The following is a 17,717-nucleotide window of genomic DNA, read 5'->3' as shown; positions in this document are numbered from 1 at the left end:
ATGCACCAACCAGCCTTAAGGCACCTAAGGTCGATAGTCAAGGTACACCACAAACATATGTGGACACCCCCAAACATCTCATTCTAAAATCATGGGCATTAATATGGAGTTGGTCCCCCCTTTGCTACTATAACAGCCTCCACTCTTCTGGGAAGGCTTTCCACGAGATTTTGAAACATTGCTGCTGGGACTTGATTCAGCCACGAGCATTAGTGAGGTCGGGCACTGATGTTGGGTAATTAGGCCTGGTTTGCAGTCGGCATTCCAATTCATCCCAAAGGTGTTTGATGGGGTTGCGGTCAGGGCTCTGTACAGGCCAGTCAAGCTCTTCCACTTCAATCTTGACAAACCATTTATGTATGGACCTTGCTTTGTGCACAGGGGCATTGTCATGCTGAAACAGGAAAGGGCCTTCCCCAAACTGTTGGAAGCACAGAATCGTCTAGAACATCATTCTATGGTGTACAGTTAAGATTTCCCTTCACTGGAACTAAGGGGCCTAGCCGGAACCATGAAAAACAGCCACAGACCATAATTCCTCCACCAAACTTTACAGTTGGCACTATGCATTCGGGCAGGTAGCGCTCTCCTGGCATCCACCAAACCCAGATTCGTCAGTCGGACTGCCAGATGGTGAAGCGTGATTCATCACTCAAGAGAACGTATTTCCATTGCTCCAGAGTTCAATGGCGGCGAGCTTTACACCACACCAGCCAATGCTTGGGATTGCGGATGGTGATCTTAGGCTTGTGAGCCTGCTCACAAGCCTAAGTGAGCTGCTAAGTAGCTGCTGAGCCATGGAAACCCATTTCATGAAGATCCAGATGAACAGATCTGGTGCTGACATTTCTTCCAGAGGCAGTTTGGAACTTGGTAGTGAGTGTTGCAATCAATTTGACAAACTGACTTGTTGGAAAGTTGGCATCCTATGACGGTGCCACTTTGAAAGTCACTGAGCCCTTCAGTAAGGCCACTCTACTGCCAATGTTTGTCTCTGGAGATTGCATGGCTGTGTGCTCAAATGTAATACACCTGTCAACAATAAAAGCGGCTGAAATAGGGGTGTCCACATACTTTTGTATATATAGTGTATATAAAACTTCTATAGTAGGAATAAATTAAGTTATAGTGTCTGAAAAAACATCAATAGGACTTGAAAAAGAGATGACATTGTAGCATTTCCTATTATATCATAAGCTGTAAGCATACCATCTGTACGACAGGCCTTAACCTTAAGGGGATGTCCAATGGATTTGTTTTTTGTCATGAAACAGTTTCAACAGTCTCTTCAAAATGAGGGTGAGGGGGACGACAAGGATGCAATTAGGATAATGGAATTGCGGTGCATTGCGTTCCCAATGAAAGGTGTCATTTGACACAGAGGACTGTCGACAGGCTCCTGTTCTCTCATGAGATTGTTATTGCGGGCTGCTCTCACGATTGCTTCAATCAATCTCATCCTAACAAAGCTGCATTTTAAAGGACATCTCCTGGGAATGAGGGATGTGTTGTTATGAACGGCTAGCACCACCTCAAAGACCGAAGCTAAAGATTAACGATGGCATTAACGGGAAGCCTTATTAACGTTTAGTGATTCCCCCCAAAATTATTCATATTACGTTATCCGATGACAGAACGGACAAAAAAAAAAACACTGATTGACCCTAATGTTTTTAGTTAAAGGAGAATTTTACATTTTTCTTTACAACATTTTTATTTTCTTTATGTAAATGGGGTGTTATAGAAGGGACTTAACACTTTTTTAGCCATTTCTCTTGTTTTTGAGAAACATACCCTAATCAGCAATTCACTTCCTCACCCTCGTTGTGTAGAATGTGGGCTCTGAAAAAACATGAACAAAAGGCTCCAAAAACACCCAAATACGTCCTTTAAGAAATGAAAATCTCTCAGTATAGTGATGCAGGTCTTTTGATATTATACAAATGAAATACGGTGTATATCCACAACGTTACAGTGCATTCGGAAAGTATTCAGGCCCCTTCATTTTTTCCACTTTGTTACGTTACAGCTTTTATTCAAATACGGATTAAATAGTTCCCCCCCCCATCAATCTACACAAAATACCCCATAACGAAAAAAGCAAAAACAGATTCTTAGAAATGTTTGCACATTTACACATACACTAGCATTCAGACCCTTTACTCAGTAATTTGTTGAGGCACCTTTGGTGGCGATTACAGCCTCAAGTCTTCTTGGGTATGACGCTACAAGCTTGGCTCACCTGTATTTGGGGAGTTTCTCCCATTCTTCTCTGCAGATTCTCTCAAGATCTGTCATTTTGGATGGAGAGCTTCGCTGCACAGCCATCTCCAGAGAAGTTCGATCAGGTTCAAGTCCAGGCTCTGGCTGGGCCACTCAAGGACATTCAGACCCAAAGCCACTTCTTCGTTGTCTTGGCTGTATGCTTAGGGTCGTTGTCCTGTTGGAAGGTGAACCTTCGCTCCAGTCCCTGCCGCTGAAAAACACCATGCTTCACCGTAGGGATGGTGCCAGGTTTCCTCCAGACGTGACGCTTGGCATTCAGGCCAAAGAGTTCAATCTTGGCTTCATCAGACAAGAGAATCTTGTTTCTCATGGTCCGAGAGTCTTTTAGGTGCCTTTTTGCAAACTCCAAGTGGGCTGTCATGTGCCTTTTACTGAGGAGTGGCTTTCATCTGGCCACTCTACCATAAAGGCCTGATTGGTGGAGTGTTGCAGAGATGGTTGTCCTTCTGGAAGGTTCTCCTATCACCACAGAGGAACTCTGGAGCTCTTTCAGAGTGACCATCAGGTTCTTGGTCACCTCCCTGACCAAGGCCCTTCTCCTCCAATTGCTCAGTTTGGCCAGCCAGCTCTAGTAAGAGTCTTGCTGGTGCCAAACTTCTTCCATTTAAGAATGATGGAGGTCACTGTGTTCTTAGGGACCTTCAATGCTGCAGAAATGGTTTTTGCCCTTCCCCAGATCTGTGCTTCCACACAATCCTGTCTCACAGCTCTATGAACAATTCCTTCGACCTCATGGCTTGATTTTTGCTCTGACATGCACTGTCAACTGTGGGATCTTATATAGACAGGTGTGCCTTTCCATATCATGTCCAATCAATTGAATTTACCACAGCTGGACCCCAATCAGGTTGTAGAAACATCTCAAGGATGATCAATGGAAACAGGATACACCGTAGCTCAATTTCGAGTCTCATAGCAAACGGTCTGAATTCTTATGTAAATAAAGTATGTTTTAAATTTTTAATACATTTGAAAAAAATTCTAAAAACCTGTTTTCACTTTGTCATTATGGGGTATTGTTTGTAGATTGATGAAGATTATAAAAATAAATCATTTTAGAATAAGGCTGTAACGTAACAAAATGTGGAAAAATGTGAAGGGGTCTGAATACTTTCCGAATGTACTGTATATTCCATTTTGTTGCAACTAGAGCAATACCTCTCCGTCCATTTTAGCAGCAGGCTACACGGAGAATGGAACAGCTGTATAGAGGAAACGGGTTGAGTTGCACAAATTGGAATACATTTCGGAATGACAATTTCATGTGCACAGCATCTAAGACCTGCATCACTATACTGAGAAGGTTTCTGTTTCTAAAGGACTTATTTGGGTGTTGTTGGAGCATGTGTTCGTGTTTTCTCAGAACCGCCATAATGCACAAAGGTTGAGGAAGTGAATTGCTGGTTGGGGTAAGTCTCTGAAAAACAAGTGAAAGTGAAATCACAAAAAAAAAAGGTGTCTGGACCATCTATAACATGCCATTTACATGTAAAAGAGAGATTTAGTTGTAAAAAAGCAAACTTCCCCTTTAAGGCATAAATTAGTAGCATATGAATATGCTCTATACCTTGTGCCAGAAGATCGCAGACATTCGAGTCATTTACATTATTTATCTTTTAAAAGATGCACTATGCAGGAATCACTCCATTTCCTGGTTGCTAAAATTCTAATTGTTCTCCTAATTTTAGTTTGTGTGACAAAACAAGCAACTATAGTGTAGAGAATCATTGTACCATGTAAACCGCTGTGAAATATCTTATCCAAACCAAAAAGATATTATTTTCAGCTGTTTGAAGCTGTAGAACAAAACTGAAAGTAAAAGACGCAAAAACAAAACTTAAGACCTGGGAGCATAGAAATAGCACATATAGAACATATCTACCGCTTCTTAGACTTGCTTTCAATGGTAAATGACAGATATGAAACATTTCCATGTCAATTTGGTCAGGTCGCCCAAAAAGCGTCATATTGCAGCTTTAAAACGTGTCAAGTGACAACGTCAATTCAACCAATAACTATTGAAACACCTCTACTTGAAGGAGCTTCCCAACCCCTCTAGGACAGGATCAGTCCAGAAGACAGTAGTGAGGGGGCTTTCTGTTTCACCAGGTACAATGACAATCTCAGTGGTAACAGAGCGGAACAGACCCTGCCAGCCCGGATTGAAAAGCTGGGGTGAGGTCATCCGGATCTCTATAGAGAAGGCGATAAAAGCATTCCCAGCCATAGAGTCCAGACAGCGATCGTGACAGTGGCACAACTTAATTACTGTCACATGCTGGGGGTAAAGTATATGGTCTTTCTCAGAGTTTGTGTTAACTCTGAAATTTTCCCAGTCTCTTCGATATTCATTAACTCCTATGTGGAACGTTAACTTATTCAGGTCAAGAAATCCCTATATTATAAACCATTAATTTCATATAAAATGGCCCAAAAATACATTTGACTGTTAATGATCTAACGTAAAGGTGGCCATTTCAGTCAATAGACAGTGTACAAAACATTAACACCTGCTCGCTCCATGATATAGACTGACCAGGTGAATGATATAAGCCCTTATTGATGTCACTTGTTAAATCCACTTCAAGCCCTGTAGATGAAGGGGAGGAGAAGGTTTAAAGAAGGATTTTTAAGCCTAGAGACAATTGAGACATGGATTGTGTGTGTGCCATTCAGATGGGGAATGGGCAAGACAAAAGATTTAAGTGTCTTTGAACAGGGTTTGGTAGTAGGTGCCAGGCGTACCAGTTGTGTCAAGAACTGCAAGGTGGCGCAGTGGTCTAAGGCATTGCATCGCAGTGCTAGCTGTGCCCCAGAGACACTCCCGGTCGCGGCCGGCGGTCCATGGGGCGACGCACAATTGGCCTAGCGTTGTCCGGGTTAGGGAGGGTTTGGCCGGTAGGGATATCTTTGTCTCATCACGCACCAGCGACTCCTGTGGCGGGCCGGGCACAGTGCGCACTGACCAGGTCGCTAGGTGCACGGTGTTTCCTCCGACACATTGGTGCGGATGGCTTCCGGGTTGGATGCGCGCTGTGTTAAGAAGCAGTGCGGCTTGGTTGGGTTGTGTTTCGGAGGACGCACGGCTTCCAACCTTCGTCTCTCCCGAGTCCATACGGGAGTTGTAGCGATGAGACAAGATAGTAACTACTAACAATTGGATATCACAAAATTGGGGGGGAAAAGGGGGGTAAAATTCCAAAAAAAGAACTGCAAGCCTGCTGGGTTTTTCCACGCTCAACAGTTTCCCGTGTGTATCAAGAACGGTACACCACCCAAAGGCCATCCAAGGCAACTTGACACAACCGTGGGAAGCATTGGAGTCAACACGGGCCAGCATCCCTGTAGAACACGTTCAACACCTTGTAGAGTCTATCCTCTGACAAACGGAGGCTGTTCTGAGGGCAAAGAGGGGGGCTGCAACTCAATATTAGGAAGGTGTTCATAATGTTTTGAAGGGCAAAAAAAAAGGATTCTCACCCCATTTAAAGACAGTGAATCATGTCGGACTAGATGGAAAGCCAGCACTCCGCAGCCTCACACACTCCAGCTGAAGGCACAGTAGATGTGACCCCGGCCACCTACAGCATATTCTTAGCCCACTGCAGAGGAGTCAATGAAATAGCTAGCCTGAGCTGGCTAAACTCACCCTGACCTCTGTTCAAACACTTCTTCTCCAAACCGTTTCTACCCTACAGCGGTCTTTTCTACGGGAAAACTAGGATGTTTTATTTTCTACTTCACATGGGAGCTAGCCCAATTTGTTTGCCCCAAGGTGCACAGCAACTAAATATAAGCGAGAAAAAGCTTGGAAGGACCTATTTCGAATCAGTTGACACCAATTCCAGAGAAAGGAGCAGAAAGTTTACACTGAGTCACACTAGTAGTGTGCACTTGTGTAGGGGTTTAAGAGTTGTAGCTGCCTACTCCTCACTTAACAATAAAGACGAGTGCAACAGACAGCTTTGTCTCAGCCATTGAATTGGATTAGAAGCTCATCACCCAAACCAGCGTTATTACTGTGATGAGGTTACCACTTCAGCATCTACATCCCCTGTTAAGGAACGTACACGTAGGTGGGAACTGGGCGCCAACAGTGATTTAGAGGTTCTCTCTCCAGCAGAGAGGAACCATCTGCCCCAAATTAAATCTGACATCGATGAGTATCATCCACTGCCAGGTATGCGTGGAGTGATTGAGGCGCCTGGAACATGTTGTTCCCAACTTTTATAGAAACAAACAAAGTGAACTCTACAGAAACACAGAGCAAAGCCAGGCTAAAGCGCAGGATTATATTTACATTTTTTATAGTCTTCTTTTGCTCATCTTTATCAAGGGTGCCAGTAATTCCGGTCATGACTGTATATGAGACAAAGGCATTGCAAGTTGGCAACTCAGTAGAAAACAGATGGTTGGAGATGGAACTGAACCGCTTGTCCAACTGTAGACTACAAATGCATGTAAACAATGTGCACCTAGGCTATGCATGTATATAGCCATCTGGGTTTCCGCAATTTTGGCAGTTTCCAGAACCATTTTCCTACCTGAAATTGGCCGTGACTGTAAACAGATGCTTGTTGTGCTTGACTGTAGAGACGAATATGTCTCTGTTGGCAGTGTGGCTCCTGACTGAGCTCCGACAGCATTGATTTTGGTTGCTCACTTATTTGGGCATGCTAATTCTACCTTTTGCATTGTTCACATACACAGACGCTGCTGCTTTCCCAAAATTAGGCAGAAAAGCTCACACAGCACACATCAAAGTCGAACAAAAGCCCAAATGGCTTGTTTAACATCTATGGAGGGTTTATATATACTATGGAGAACAACATGGAGTAATTGTATGAAGCAAAAAATATTAAAGGCACAGTGCAGTCAAAAACATGATTTTCATGAGATCGAAGTGTGGATATATACAGTCTAAGTCGTAATACTGTGAAATTATGAAAATGATAATGCACTTTTAGTGTAAGTGTTGTTTGAAAAGACCATCTGAAATTTCACAGTTTTGGTGGGATGGAGTTTTTGCCTGACATCACCAGGCAGTAAATTAGTTAATAGATCAATAAGAAAGAGTTCCAAACATCTGCCAATAAGAGCTAGTTTTCAGTTTCCCCCTCCCTACTCAGACTACTCCTAGACAGTCCTAGCAACCGTCTTGCTTGAGAAGTTGCTCTTTGCTAAGAAGCTATATTTGTTTCTCTTTGACCATTTTAATTGAAAACAAATCGCAGCAATCTGTTAGCCAGAAATGATTTAATATTGAGATAAAAACTGCTGCATTGGACCTTTAAATAAGTAAATGCAACTTGAGTAATGTGTTAAGTGTACACCAGTGTTTCCTAACCATGGTCCTGGAAATCCAAAGGGATTCATATTTTGTTTTTTTGCCCGAGCACTACACACCTGATTCCACTAATCAAAAGGTTTGATGAGTTGATTAGTGGAATCAGGTGTGTAGAGCCATGGCAAAAACATGCACCCCTTTGGGTCCCCAGGTCCAGAATTAAGAGACACTGGTGTCCACAGAACTGGCACCACAACAGGCAGGAGCACCTCACCTCATCATCCTGGTCAACTTCCTCCAGGCTGAAGACATCTTTTCTCTTCACTGTGAGCAGGTCCAAGTCCCTCATATCTTCATCCTCCTCGGTTTCATCTGCCCCGAAGATGAGACCCTTAGGACCGGGCTGTAACTTTTCCACGTCCTCCTCCTCATCATCTTCCTCATCTGAGCTTTGGGATTCTTGAGCTTCGGACTTGCGCCCGTCTCCTCTGAGCTGAGCCTTGAAGCTCTTTAGTTCCTTCTCCTCCTCATACTGGGCCACATCTCCCGGCCCGCCGCTCTGCCCAGGGTCTGCTCCCTGCTTCTGGACTTTGTTGAGAAAACGCACCCTTGGAGCAACAGCGAGGCCCAGAGAACTAGCAAAAGTACCAAAAGGGAAGAATGACATCAAGTTGGACTTTATCTGAAATGTTTGGTTCATCATGGTCCAAAAAGGCTAAAATAGCTAGCAATGGCTAAAGCTAAGCTACTCTATGCCTGAATGAGGGGATGACACAGCTTCTTCTAATGATGCCCCACACCATATTCTCTGTTAAGGCCTTGTGGATAATGATGTCCAAGTCCCCTCACATGCACAACAAACAGGCATATTGTGGCCTGGTTGACATTCTTTCAGGATCGGGAAGCCCTAAACAATTAGAGTAGATCTAAGGAAAACGCTCCACCGCTAGAGACAGATTAGTGGTCAAAATGGCCTGTTTCCCTCTTACTCACGCTGCATACTCCTGGAGCTTGAGCTGGAACACATCAAAGACGTCTTTGTTTTTCATGAGGTAGACGGAGCGCAGGTAGGAGACGAAACACTGCACAGAGAAAGAGGGAGAGAGTGGGGGGGTGGAAAGGTGAGCGATATCGACAACTGCCATCTCCTCGAACAGCCAGCCGAGGGAGGCGATGAATCACATGGGATGGTACAAGATGGTGATAAGGGACCCTCTTCGAGTGGGCTCTCTCCTCAGGAGAAATGTGTTGCCGGTCTCAAATTATTTGTTATTTTTTCTCTCCTGTTTTTAGTGCTACATTGATATTGATTACATCATTGCTGGGTTTGGAGCTGGCAAGAAACTAAAATCGCGGTGCTTGTAAACATACATTACAAACTTGAAATTATGATTAAACAATCTGTTGACGCATGAAATGGCAAAAAAATCCTGTTATGAGTACAAAAGTGGGTATAACAATTGCACTGTCTAGGCAAGGAGGGTGTTAATGACAGAGCTAAAAACACACTGTAGGTTCATACCATATGCAATTTCCCTTTTCAATCACATTTTAGTTACTTTGTCAGAAGTGTAAATAATGCAGTATGTAAATGCAGTCCATTACAGGTTGGTCCTGTTGTCCAAAAATCTACTGGCTGAACAAAGTTTCTACTGGCCCGGACATGGTGTCGTTTTTAAATGCATTGGGGTCATCCAGAGCCTATAGGTTGGCATGCGCCCTCTCTATATTCAGCTATTAAGCTACATTTGATTACTATGATATGTATTAAAAAACTAATAATTTAGAAATGAAAGTCTTTATTCTTTATAATGGCATTTTATTAATTGCATTCATTTTTTGTTTGTAAAGTATGTCATTTTAAGAAGGAAAAACTGTCCAAATCAGACGCTGCACCCCTTTAAGACAATTGTGTTCCAAAAGAGATTTTGACCTGGCTACAGTAGGCTAGCCAAGACAAACGCCAGATGTCCTTTTGTAGCTTTCTTTGTGCAGACTATCAACAGTAGCCAGCATATTCACTATTGAAGGTTTACTTCTGTAAATCGCTTTCCCTAGCTCAAAACACAATCAGCTCAGCGAGTGAGTAGATTGATGGCCGCTTCTTTTTGCTCCGGACAGCTCGCGCGTTTGCTATGTGAAGGCATGAACTCATGTACTGCTCGAGTAGCTGTGACTCGTGGGAGCGTGGTGGTGCTTAAATGAAAGGCCAATCAGAGCCAGAGCCTGGACTTTTCCATGCGTAGTCTTCAAAATGGTAGACTAAAACAGAGGAGGCAAACGTTGAACTGGAATGCAAAAACGCACACAGAAGTTGACAAGATCCACTGGCATGACATGTTTTTACTGTCCCCGGGCCAGTGGGCCATCGTTAATGTCGGACCCTGCATTATCATCCCGGTGACAACTCTAGATTTTATGGGTGTAAGCACTATGGGTGAAAATAACTCCTGTCCTGGAAAGCTAATGGCTTGACCCCTGATCCATCCCAATCCTGTAATGGTCTCGTCCCCCCCTGCCTTTACCCCCCTTCCAGGACACTGACCCTCTGTGCTCGCTCCTTCTGTTCCTTCTCCTGGGCCAGGAAAGCCTCCAGCTTCTGCTGCACGCTCGTCAGCTTCTCTGGGTTCACCCTGGCAACAAGAAAATACTTTGTGAATCCACAAATCACATTTTTTAAATCTATTCAAAAAAGGTCACAGATGCATGGACACACTCATGGGGAAAATGAGTGTTTTTTTTTAAACCCCCCTCCCCACACAGGTTATTAGAGTGGTCCGTAACAAAACTTGCCATTCATATCAAAGGTCATATATATACGCACACGTGATGAGCCTGAAAACAGTTGATCTATCATCATTATCATATTGGACAAGAGAGCATTTCAGCCAAAAAAAACAGTCAAAGCTATTTAGGACACAGCATGTCATATCATATTGGATCGAGCACTATTTCCTTCGTTGAAAAAGCTAGCCCGGCTAAGTCCATTTGTAGCACTGTAATGGATGGACTTCTCTGTCAAGGTCTAGTGGCCATCTGTGCCCGGCCGCTTTGCGTGAGAGAAGGGGCACATCTAAAATGTCAATTTTCCTCTCCATTGCCCACCTCAGTGTCACAGAGGCCACAGGAGACTGAAGGGGAATAGTATAGTGGGAATGACATGGAAATGAGCAACCGTCCACCCTAACTGTTCAATGACAACATTAACAACCAGTCAGGCTGAAATAAGGATGTTCTTTGTTTTGAGGTAAAAACCAGGGCTGCATTCCAATTCCCTACCCCTTAGCTCAAAGTGTGTACTTGCTCACTACACTTGTTCCCTCACCTAATAGATAGATTTAGAAGCCATTGGTTGGTTGTTAGCATAAACCAGAGTGAGTTCCCACCATATTTATTAGACCAGTCCATCAATGAGGGGGAGTGAATGAGTGCCAACTTTGGGGGAAATTAAATCAACCCTTCTAGAGCATATTAGCTGTCAGGTCTTTCGGAAGTCAGGGAGAGTTCATAAAAAAGACACTCATAGGTTAATTGGGGAGCACTCACTATTGTCCATCTTTCAGAGTACGGCTGCACAATGCACTTCCCTCTCCAGAATGCACTCTCTCCAGCCAATTTGTGCACATTCATTGTTTCATAACATCATTGTGTAAATTGTTTGCGTTTGATTGTTACTGTCTATCAATTCCCTATTACATATATTACCAGTAGCACATTTACTGTTAATTCCTATAAATTCTAATCTACAAATGTTTGTTTGGTTACGGTAATGTCTGTTATTGCGTTCAATATAATATTATTCCAGTCTTTTACCGTTCTCATTGTCGGAGTGGACAATGTCATGATACTTATTATGGCATTATTAAAGATATTGATATAGGTTTGACTACAGTGTCAACAATGGAGTAGTCAACTGCTGTTTTCTGTGTAGCGAAGACCAAGTTTAACACCTGCTTTAGTCATACCTGTATGTCATGGGCACCTGACTTGGTATAAAAGTGGTGGTGCACACACTGTTGGGGGGGGATCCAGTCTGGAGATCCAGTTTTTCTGACTAGAATACTAATCTACCGCCTTCCCTCAAAGTCCCACCCACAGTGATTGATTGACATGTCTGAAATCCTACCAACGCTTCGAAACAAACATCCTGCCCCCTCCACAGTGATTGATTGACAGGTCAAACTGTTAAAGGGATAGTTCACCCAAATTACAAAATGACACTGGTTTCCTTACCTAATTGTCCACAACAGCTGAGACAATTAAATACATAATTTGAAGAAACAAACATAGAATTTAAATTACTGAAAATGCATGAATTCAAAGGTCATGACTTTCGACTCAATACCACAACTCATTACCAATCTGGGAGGTAAAGTCGGTAAAGTCCTCAATAATTTAGCTTTGTATTTTGGATGGCATCAAGGCATAATAATGTACTAGAGGGCACCAAAATAGAGCTTGTTCGTCAACAAACAAACAAAATTCTCGAACCCCTCAGCCCGGAACTCCCTGGCTGGCTACTTTTTCTATTTGGCTGGTGGAAAACACTGCTATAGGGCTAGGTTAAGGGTAACCTACGGAAGGCTTGGTTTGTAATAATATGAAACAGAAACCAAGCAATTTTTACAGGAAAATAAGTTCTAAATACAAGGTTTACCAGCATCATCTCATCTCTTGTTTCATAATGAGCATACGGACACGTAGCCTAAATTGACATTTTTTTCACACACATCCAAAATAGAAGATGGCTAAAATAATATAGGCCTAACTAGGGTTGACCCCCCCCCATTTAGTTGACTAAATGTTTGGTCGATAGGCTGTTGGTTTTTCATAAATGGCTACTGCTTTGGACCTAACACTGGTTGTGAGAGTATTTCTTAGGCCTACAGTAATGTGTGAAGATAATGTGTCTTGGGTATAAATTTTAAATGTTGAGTCAAGAAGAAGGGGAGTGATGCTTAGATGCATAAGGCACGCGTTTCAGGAATGCGTTCTCTTCTGCCAATTGGTGCGCATTCATTGTTTCATAGCTTAATTGTGTGAATTGTTTGCCATGTGATTGTTAGTGTGTATTAATTCCTCAGTAGTAAATGTACCATTAATTCCCATCATTTCTAATCTACAATGTTTCTTTGGTTATGCTTATTTATGTTAATGCTTTACATTTATTATTATTACAGTCATTTACCGTTCTCATTGTCAGAGTGGACACGTTGTTTGCAGAGCTCACAACCTGTGTTACACTTGTGAGAAAAGTTCTTGATTCTCATGGTCAGAGAGATCTTTAGGTTCCCTTTGGCAGGTGACCAAAAGTTCACTCTGACAGAGCTTCAGCGTTCCTCTGTGGGGATGGGAGAACCTTCCAGACGGACAACCATCTCTGCAGCATGCCAGACAGGAGCCACTCCTCAGTAAAAGGCACGACGGACCCGCTTGGAGTTTGCCAAAAGGAAATTAAAGGACTCCGAAACCATGAGAAACAAGATTCTGATGAAACCAAGATTGAACTCAAGTGGCCCAGCCAGAGCCTGGACTTGAACCCGATCAAAACATCTCTGGAAACCTGAAAATAGCTGTGCAGTGACGCTCCCTATCCAACCCGACAGAGCTTGAGAGGATCTGCAGAGAAGTATGGGAGAAACCCCCAAAATACAGCTGTGCCAAGCTTGTATCGTCATACCCAAGAAGACAAGGCTGTAATCACTGCCAAAGGTACGTCAATAAAGTACTGAGTAAAGGGTCTGAATACTTTCCGAATGCACTCTGTTTCGTCTCTCTGTAATTCACGCATTTCCATCAATTTGAGGCTGAATGTATCGTACGGGAGAATCAGAGCGAACGAATCAGCACCCTTCTGTCTCAGTATGCATATAACGTATCTGATGCTGTATAGTCAGAAAGAGTATGACATTGTTGCCATCCATAGCATTGAATACAAGGGAAGCCAGCAAGCATTTTGCCCGGCTTGATAATTTAAAGAAAATAATAATAGCCAATCAGCTTTGCGCTAAACTGAGTGAGCTCAGCTGTGGAAGGTCCTGGCTCACCAACAACAACAACAAAAAAGTCAAGGGAAGCCAGTTTGGATTTGGCTTCAGACCAATTACATCACAAGCCAAACGTCATTATTGACAGAAAAAAAACGTGAATTGTTGCATCTCATTGTGTTGTTGTCCTCCAGTGGCTAGAATCATCCCTTTCATAAATTAACCATGGATGGAGATAGGGATTTGGACTTGAGGTTTTACTTAATTCTCGGTACCGGCCAATGATTATAACAGCAATTCTAATCCAAATATAAATTCATACATTGTGCCCCTGGCCTGAGAGGATGGAAGTTCAATATGTAGCTAGATGTAGTATGCTAACTAGCTGGCCTGGTGTATTGTTGCCCCTGAAAGGAAGTTAAGCTAGCAATAAAGTATTTTAGACATAGACAACAAAAACTAAAAGCGTGTACTGTATGACAGTCAGAAACCGTTTGGGGGTTTGGCCGGGGTAGGCCGTCTTTGTAAATAAGAATTTTTCTTAGCTTTATTTTTTTAATTTCAACTTTATTTAACCAGGTAGGCCAGTTGAGAACAAGTTCTCATTTACAACTGCGACCTGGCCAAGATAAAGCAAAGCAGTTCGACACATACAACAACACAAAGTTACACATGGAATAAACAAACGTACAGTCAATAATACAGTAGAAAAAGTCTATATACAGTCTGTGCAAATGAGGTAAGGGAGGTAAGGCAATAAAATAGGCCATGGTGGCGAGGTAATAACGATATAGCAATTAAACACGGGAGAGATTGATGTCCAGAAGACGAATGTGCAAGTAGAGATACTGTGGTGCAAAGGAGCAAAATAAATAAATACAGTATGGGGATGAGGTAGTTGGATGGGCTATTTACAGATGGGCTATGTACAGGTGCAATGAGCTGCTCTGACAGCTCACAACTGACTTGCCTAGTTAAATAAAAGGTTGAATAAAAAATAAATAAAAACAGGGGAGGATGGCACTGGCGTTTCTCTACAAGTAGGGTGAGTCAACATGGTTTTTTTCTACTACAGAAATCAGTACCATGGACAGCCACATCAGATTTAGCTTATGTTGATTGGACTAAATAGTTTTTGGCATGTTTTAGTTGTCACTGTATTAGACTAAGCATAGATGTTTAGATGATGTTGAAATGGTGCAGCTCCTGTTTTCTATGTGACCTGCAGTAACTCTCCGTGGTTCTAAATCAGTAGTTGTTTAGTTGTCAAAAAAAAGTCAGAAACATTACCTTGCTTGACTATGCTGTAGGTCTTGTAACTGTTTGTTACACGCAATATGCTTTGTGGACTCCCACAACACGTTTTTTCCCATGGATTGGCTTCCCCGGTGATTTTACCCACATACCACTACTGGTCCAGAGCTCACTGGAGCTGGAAACTCAGTGTTTCCAGACAGGCCAAGTAGACAGGCCAAGTAGAGAGACGAATTTGATTGAAAGAACATGAACCAACCTCCATGCGAAGCCATGTGGTTTATAGGATATTTTCTACCTGCAGAGTTTGTATTTGTTGGCTTTATGTATGCTATTTTTTACCTAGTTGGCAATAGAACAAAAAAATACATTATTAAAATGTTAATAAAATCCTTGAATTCTGGCTCCCCCGCGTGTCATTTGTGTCTCTTAATTTCATCAAACAGTGCGCTTAAAGCACCAGACAAGCTCAGTGCATATAGTTGATTGATTTTATTACAACACAGGGTGTTTATTTGTTTATGTTTATTAATACAAGGATTCCCTGCACAAAAATCTACCCTCATGGTCCATGAGCATACGGGCACTGTGCGTCGTGGCCGTATAGCTTGCATCACATCCATCCCATGACCAGTGTTACCACTGAGACCTGCTTTCGTCGGTCTTTAATCTTCCGATATGTGCTGTGAGAAATTGTCACTTTTGCGCTTGTATTCAAGGGTGCACTTCAAATATTGCCACCCCTCCCCTCCCACCTCAGCGCAAGCAAGCTAATATTAGACAGGTATACTGCTAAACCTGGCGCATGGGGTGGAGAACACAAGCGCGCCAGTTTCTACATGCTGAAATATATCTCAATGTGGGAGTAATATTATTGTATGTTATACAGCACCCTGGGCATGAGAACTGCTTCATAAAAATTCTTTTTTTGTTCGAATTATTTCTGTGCAAGTGTGAAAAAGAGTAAGGAGTGTGTGTGTGTATACACAAATTTGTGCATGTGGAAGAGAGAGAGTGGCACAAGTGCGTGTGTGTATGTGCTGTGGGGGCATCATGCTGGGTCTGCTGCTTATCAGCATTTAGCCAGAGGGGCTTAGGCCTGGTGTCCTCTGATGGCAGAGCCAGTCTCTCTCTCTCTCTCACACCATACACAGAGTTGGCCTATTTACTGCATCGCTCACAGCCCCTCAGCTCCCCCCAAATCCACTCAGCCTCTCCCCGTCTCAAACACAACTCCAACAAACAGGACATCAGCTCCCCCCAAATCCACTCAGCCTCTCCCCGTCTCAAACACAACTCCAACAAACAGGACATCAGCTCCCCACAAATCCACTCAGCCTCTCCCCGTCTCACACACAACTCCAACAAACAGGACATCAGGTCCCTCACTATTAGAACATACTGTGACAACAAGTAACTGATGGTCTCAGGCACACACAGCGGACAGGACAAGGGGACAGGTTCAACATCTATATAGCACGCATCTACAACATATTAGAACTACCAGACACAATATGAGGCTGTTTCAGAATCAGACATTTGAGGAAAGTCAGCTGGCTCACTTGTTGACCATGACTGCTTTGTGAAATCTCCCCCCATCTGTCCAATGCATCTGGTAAGGTGAAATATTATTTTGAAGCATATGGTATAATGTAAAACATTCTCACAGGGCCTCTTTGTTTGTTTGTTTTGGGGGGGTGAGAGATGGAGATGAAAGAGCAGGTGGGAAGATGGAGACAAGGGAATAAAGCTCTAAAACAGTAAGAGACAAAACAAACTACAGACCACCACCTGTTCTGTATTAATTCCTCACATACAGAACATCTCCATAGCCAACAGCCTTCCCAGTCACAGTGAAATACAAGAGGTTGTAGGTGAACTCACTGAATTCTGTTGATGGGGACTTTCTTCTCCTGGAGCTGGAATAGCATGTCCTTCTCTTCTGAGGGCAGCAGGACAAGCAGAGCCTCTCCTCCCTCCTTATACCTGTTCGGGGAAAAAACTATTGCATTCTTATTTGGGCTGGCACAGTTATTGTGTAACCGTGTAAGCGACAATGTAAGCGTACATTAACAAGGAACTAAATCATCGTCTTAATACATTAATTTTAGGAGAAGGGGAATTCAACTTCATATTCAAGTAGATATAGATTACCCAATAGCAGCTTTTCATATTTAGACGAAGTGGGTAAAGTTGGTACTCATTTTACGAGCAGAGCGGCACGGTTGGGATGAGAAGGTTAATTTCCAGAAATTCCAAGCGGTCACCACCATTTGTTTTGACAGGTGTGTCACCAAAGCTGTGTGGTATTCATTAGGTATGTCGTAGGTCATTTTCAAAAGATGCATTAAAGGCCAAAAATGCCAATTATGACAATAACCGTGGCCATTTGCATGACAATTAATCGTTACCCCAAATTCCATAATCGTCACACCCCTAATTGTTATTCTATTGTATGTCCTAAATGTATGAATACGTGGGAGTGGGTGTAATAATGTAAAATAATGACACTGCTCAACCTCAAATTGTTACATAACTTGTGCAATCAATCTGCAAAATTTGCACCGTTAATGGTACGCTTCTTACGATCATGAACGACTCCTTTGTATGGTTTCGTGACCAAGTTAGAGGCATAGGGAGAGACAGATGGGGTGCAAGAGGAAGAGAGAGAGGTGGTGGAGAGCTACGTTCCTCCTCACACCAAGAGGGGCTGTGAAATACATGCAGAGTCAGACAGAGAGATATTATCTCAATTACCTCAACTAAGGTACCCCCTTTATATAGCCTCGCTGGTTATTTTACTGCTGCTGTTTAATTCATTTGTTACTTTTATTTTCAATTTCTCAAGAGAGAGAGTGCAAGCACACAAGCGAGAGAGAGAGCGCGCGCAAGCAGGCGAGAGA

The 17,717-nt window shown here is 42.8% G+C and overlaps 1 protein-coding gene across 2 annotated transcripts in view; it reads right to left on the bottom strand.

The window, feature by feature from the left end:
- ddx10 (DEAD (Asp-Glu-Ala-Asp) box polypeptide 10) overlaps positions 1-17,717 on the bottom strand; it is a 62,371-nt gene that overhangs the window by 36,970 nt on the left and 7,684 nt on the right. For both annotated transcript variants that reach the window (XM_071327641.1, XM_071327645.1), the window contains exons 10-13: positions 16,699-16,800; positions 10,119-10,206; positions 8,567-8,655; positions 7,848-8,208 (exon numbers count right to left, since the gene is read on the bottom strand). In XM_071327641.1, the coding sequence (XP_071183742.1) occupies positions 7,848-8,208; positions 8,567-8,655; positions 10,119-10,206; positions 16,699-16,800 (640 nt within the window). The remainder of the gene's footprint in view (positions 1-7,847; positions 8,209-8,566; positions 8,656-10,118; positions 10,207-16,698; positions 16,801-17,717) is intronic.

Source organism: Salvelinus alpinus, chromosome 1 (genome assembly GCF_045679555.1).
Source record: "Salvelinus alpinus chromosome 1, SLU_Salpinus.1, whole genome shotgun sequence".
Taxonomy (NCBI): Eukaryota; Metazoa; Chordata; class Actinopteri; order Salmoniformes; family Salmonidae; genus Salvelinus; species Salvelinus alpinus.
This window is presented reverse-complemented; position numbering and strand designations above follow the sequence as displayed.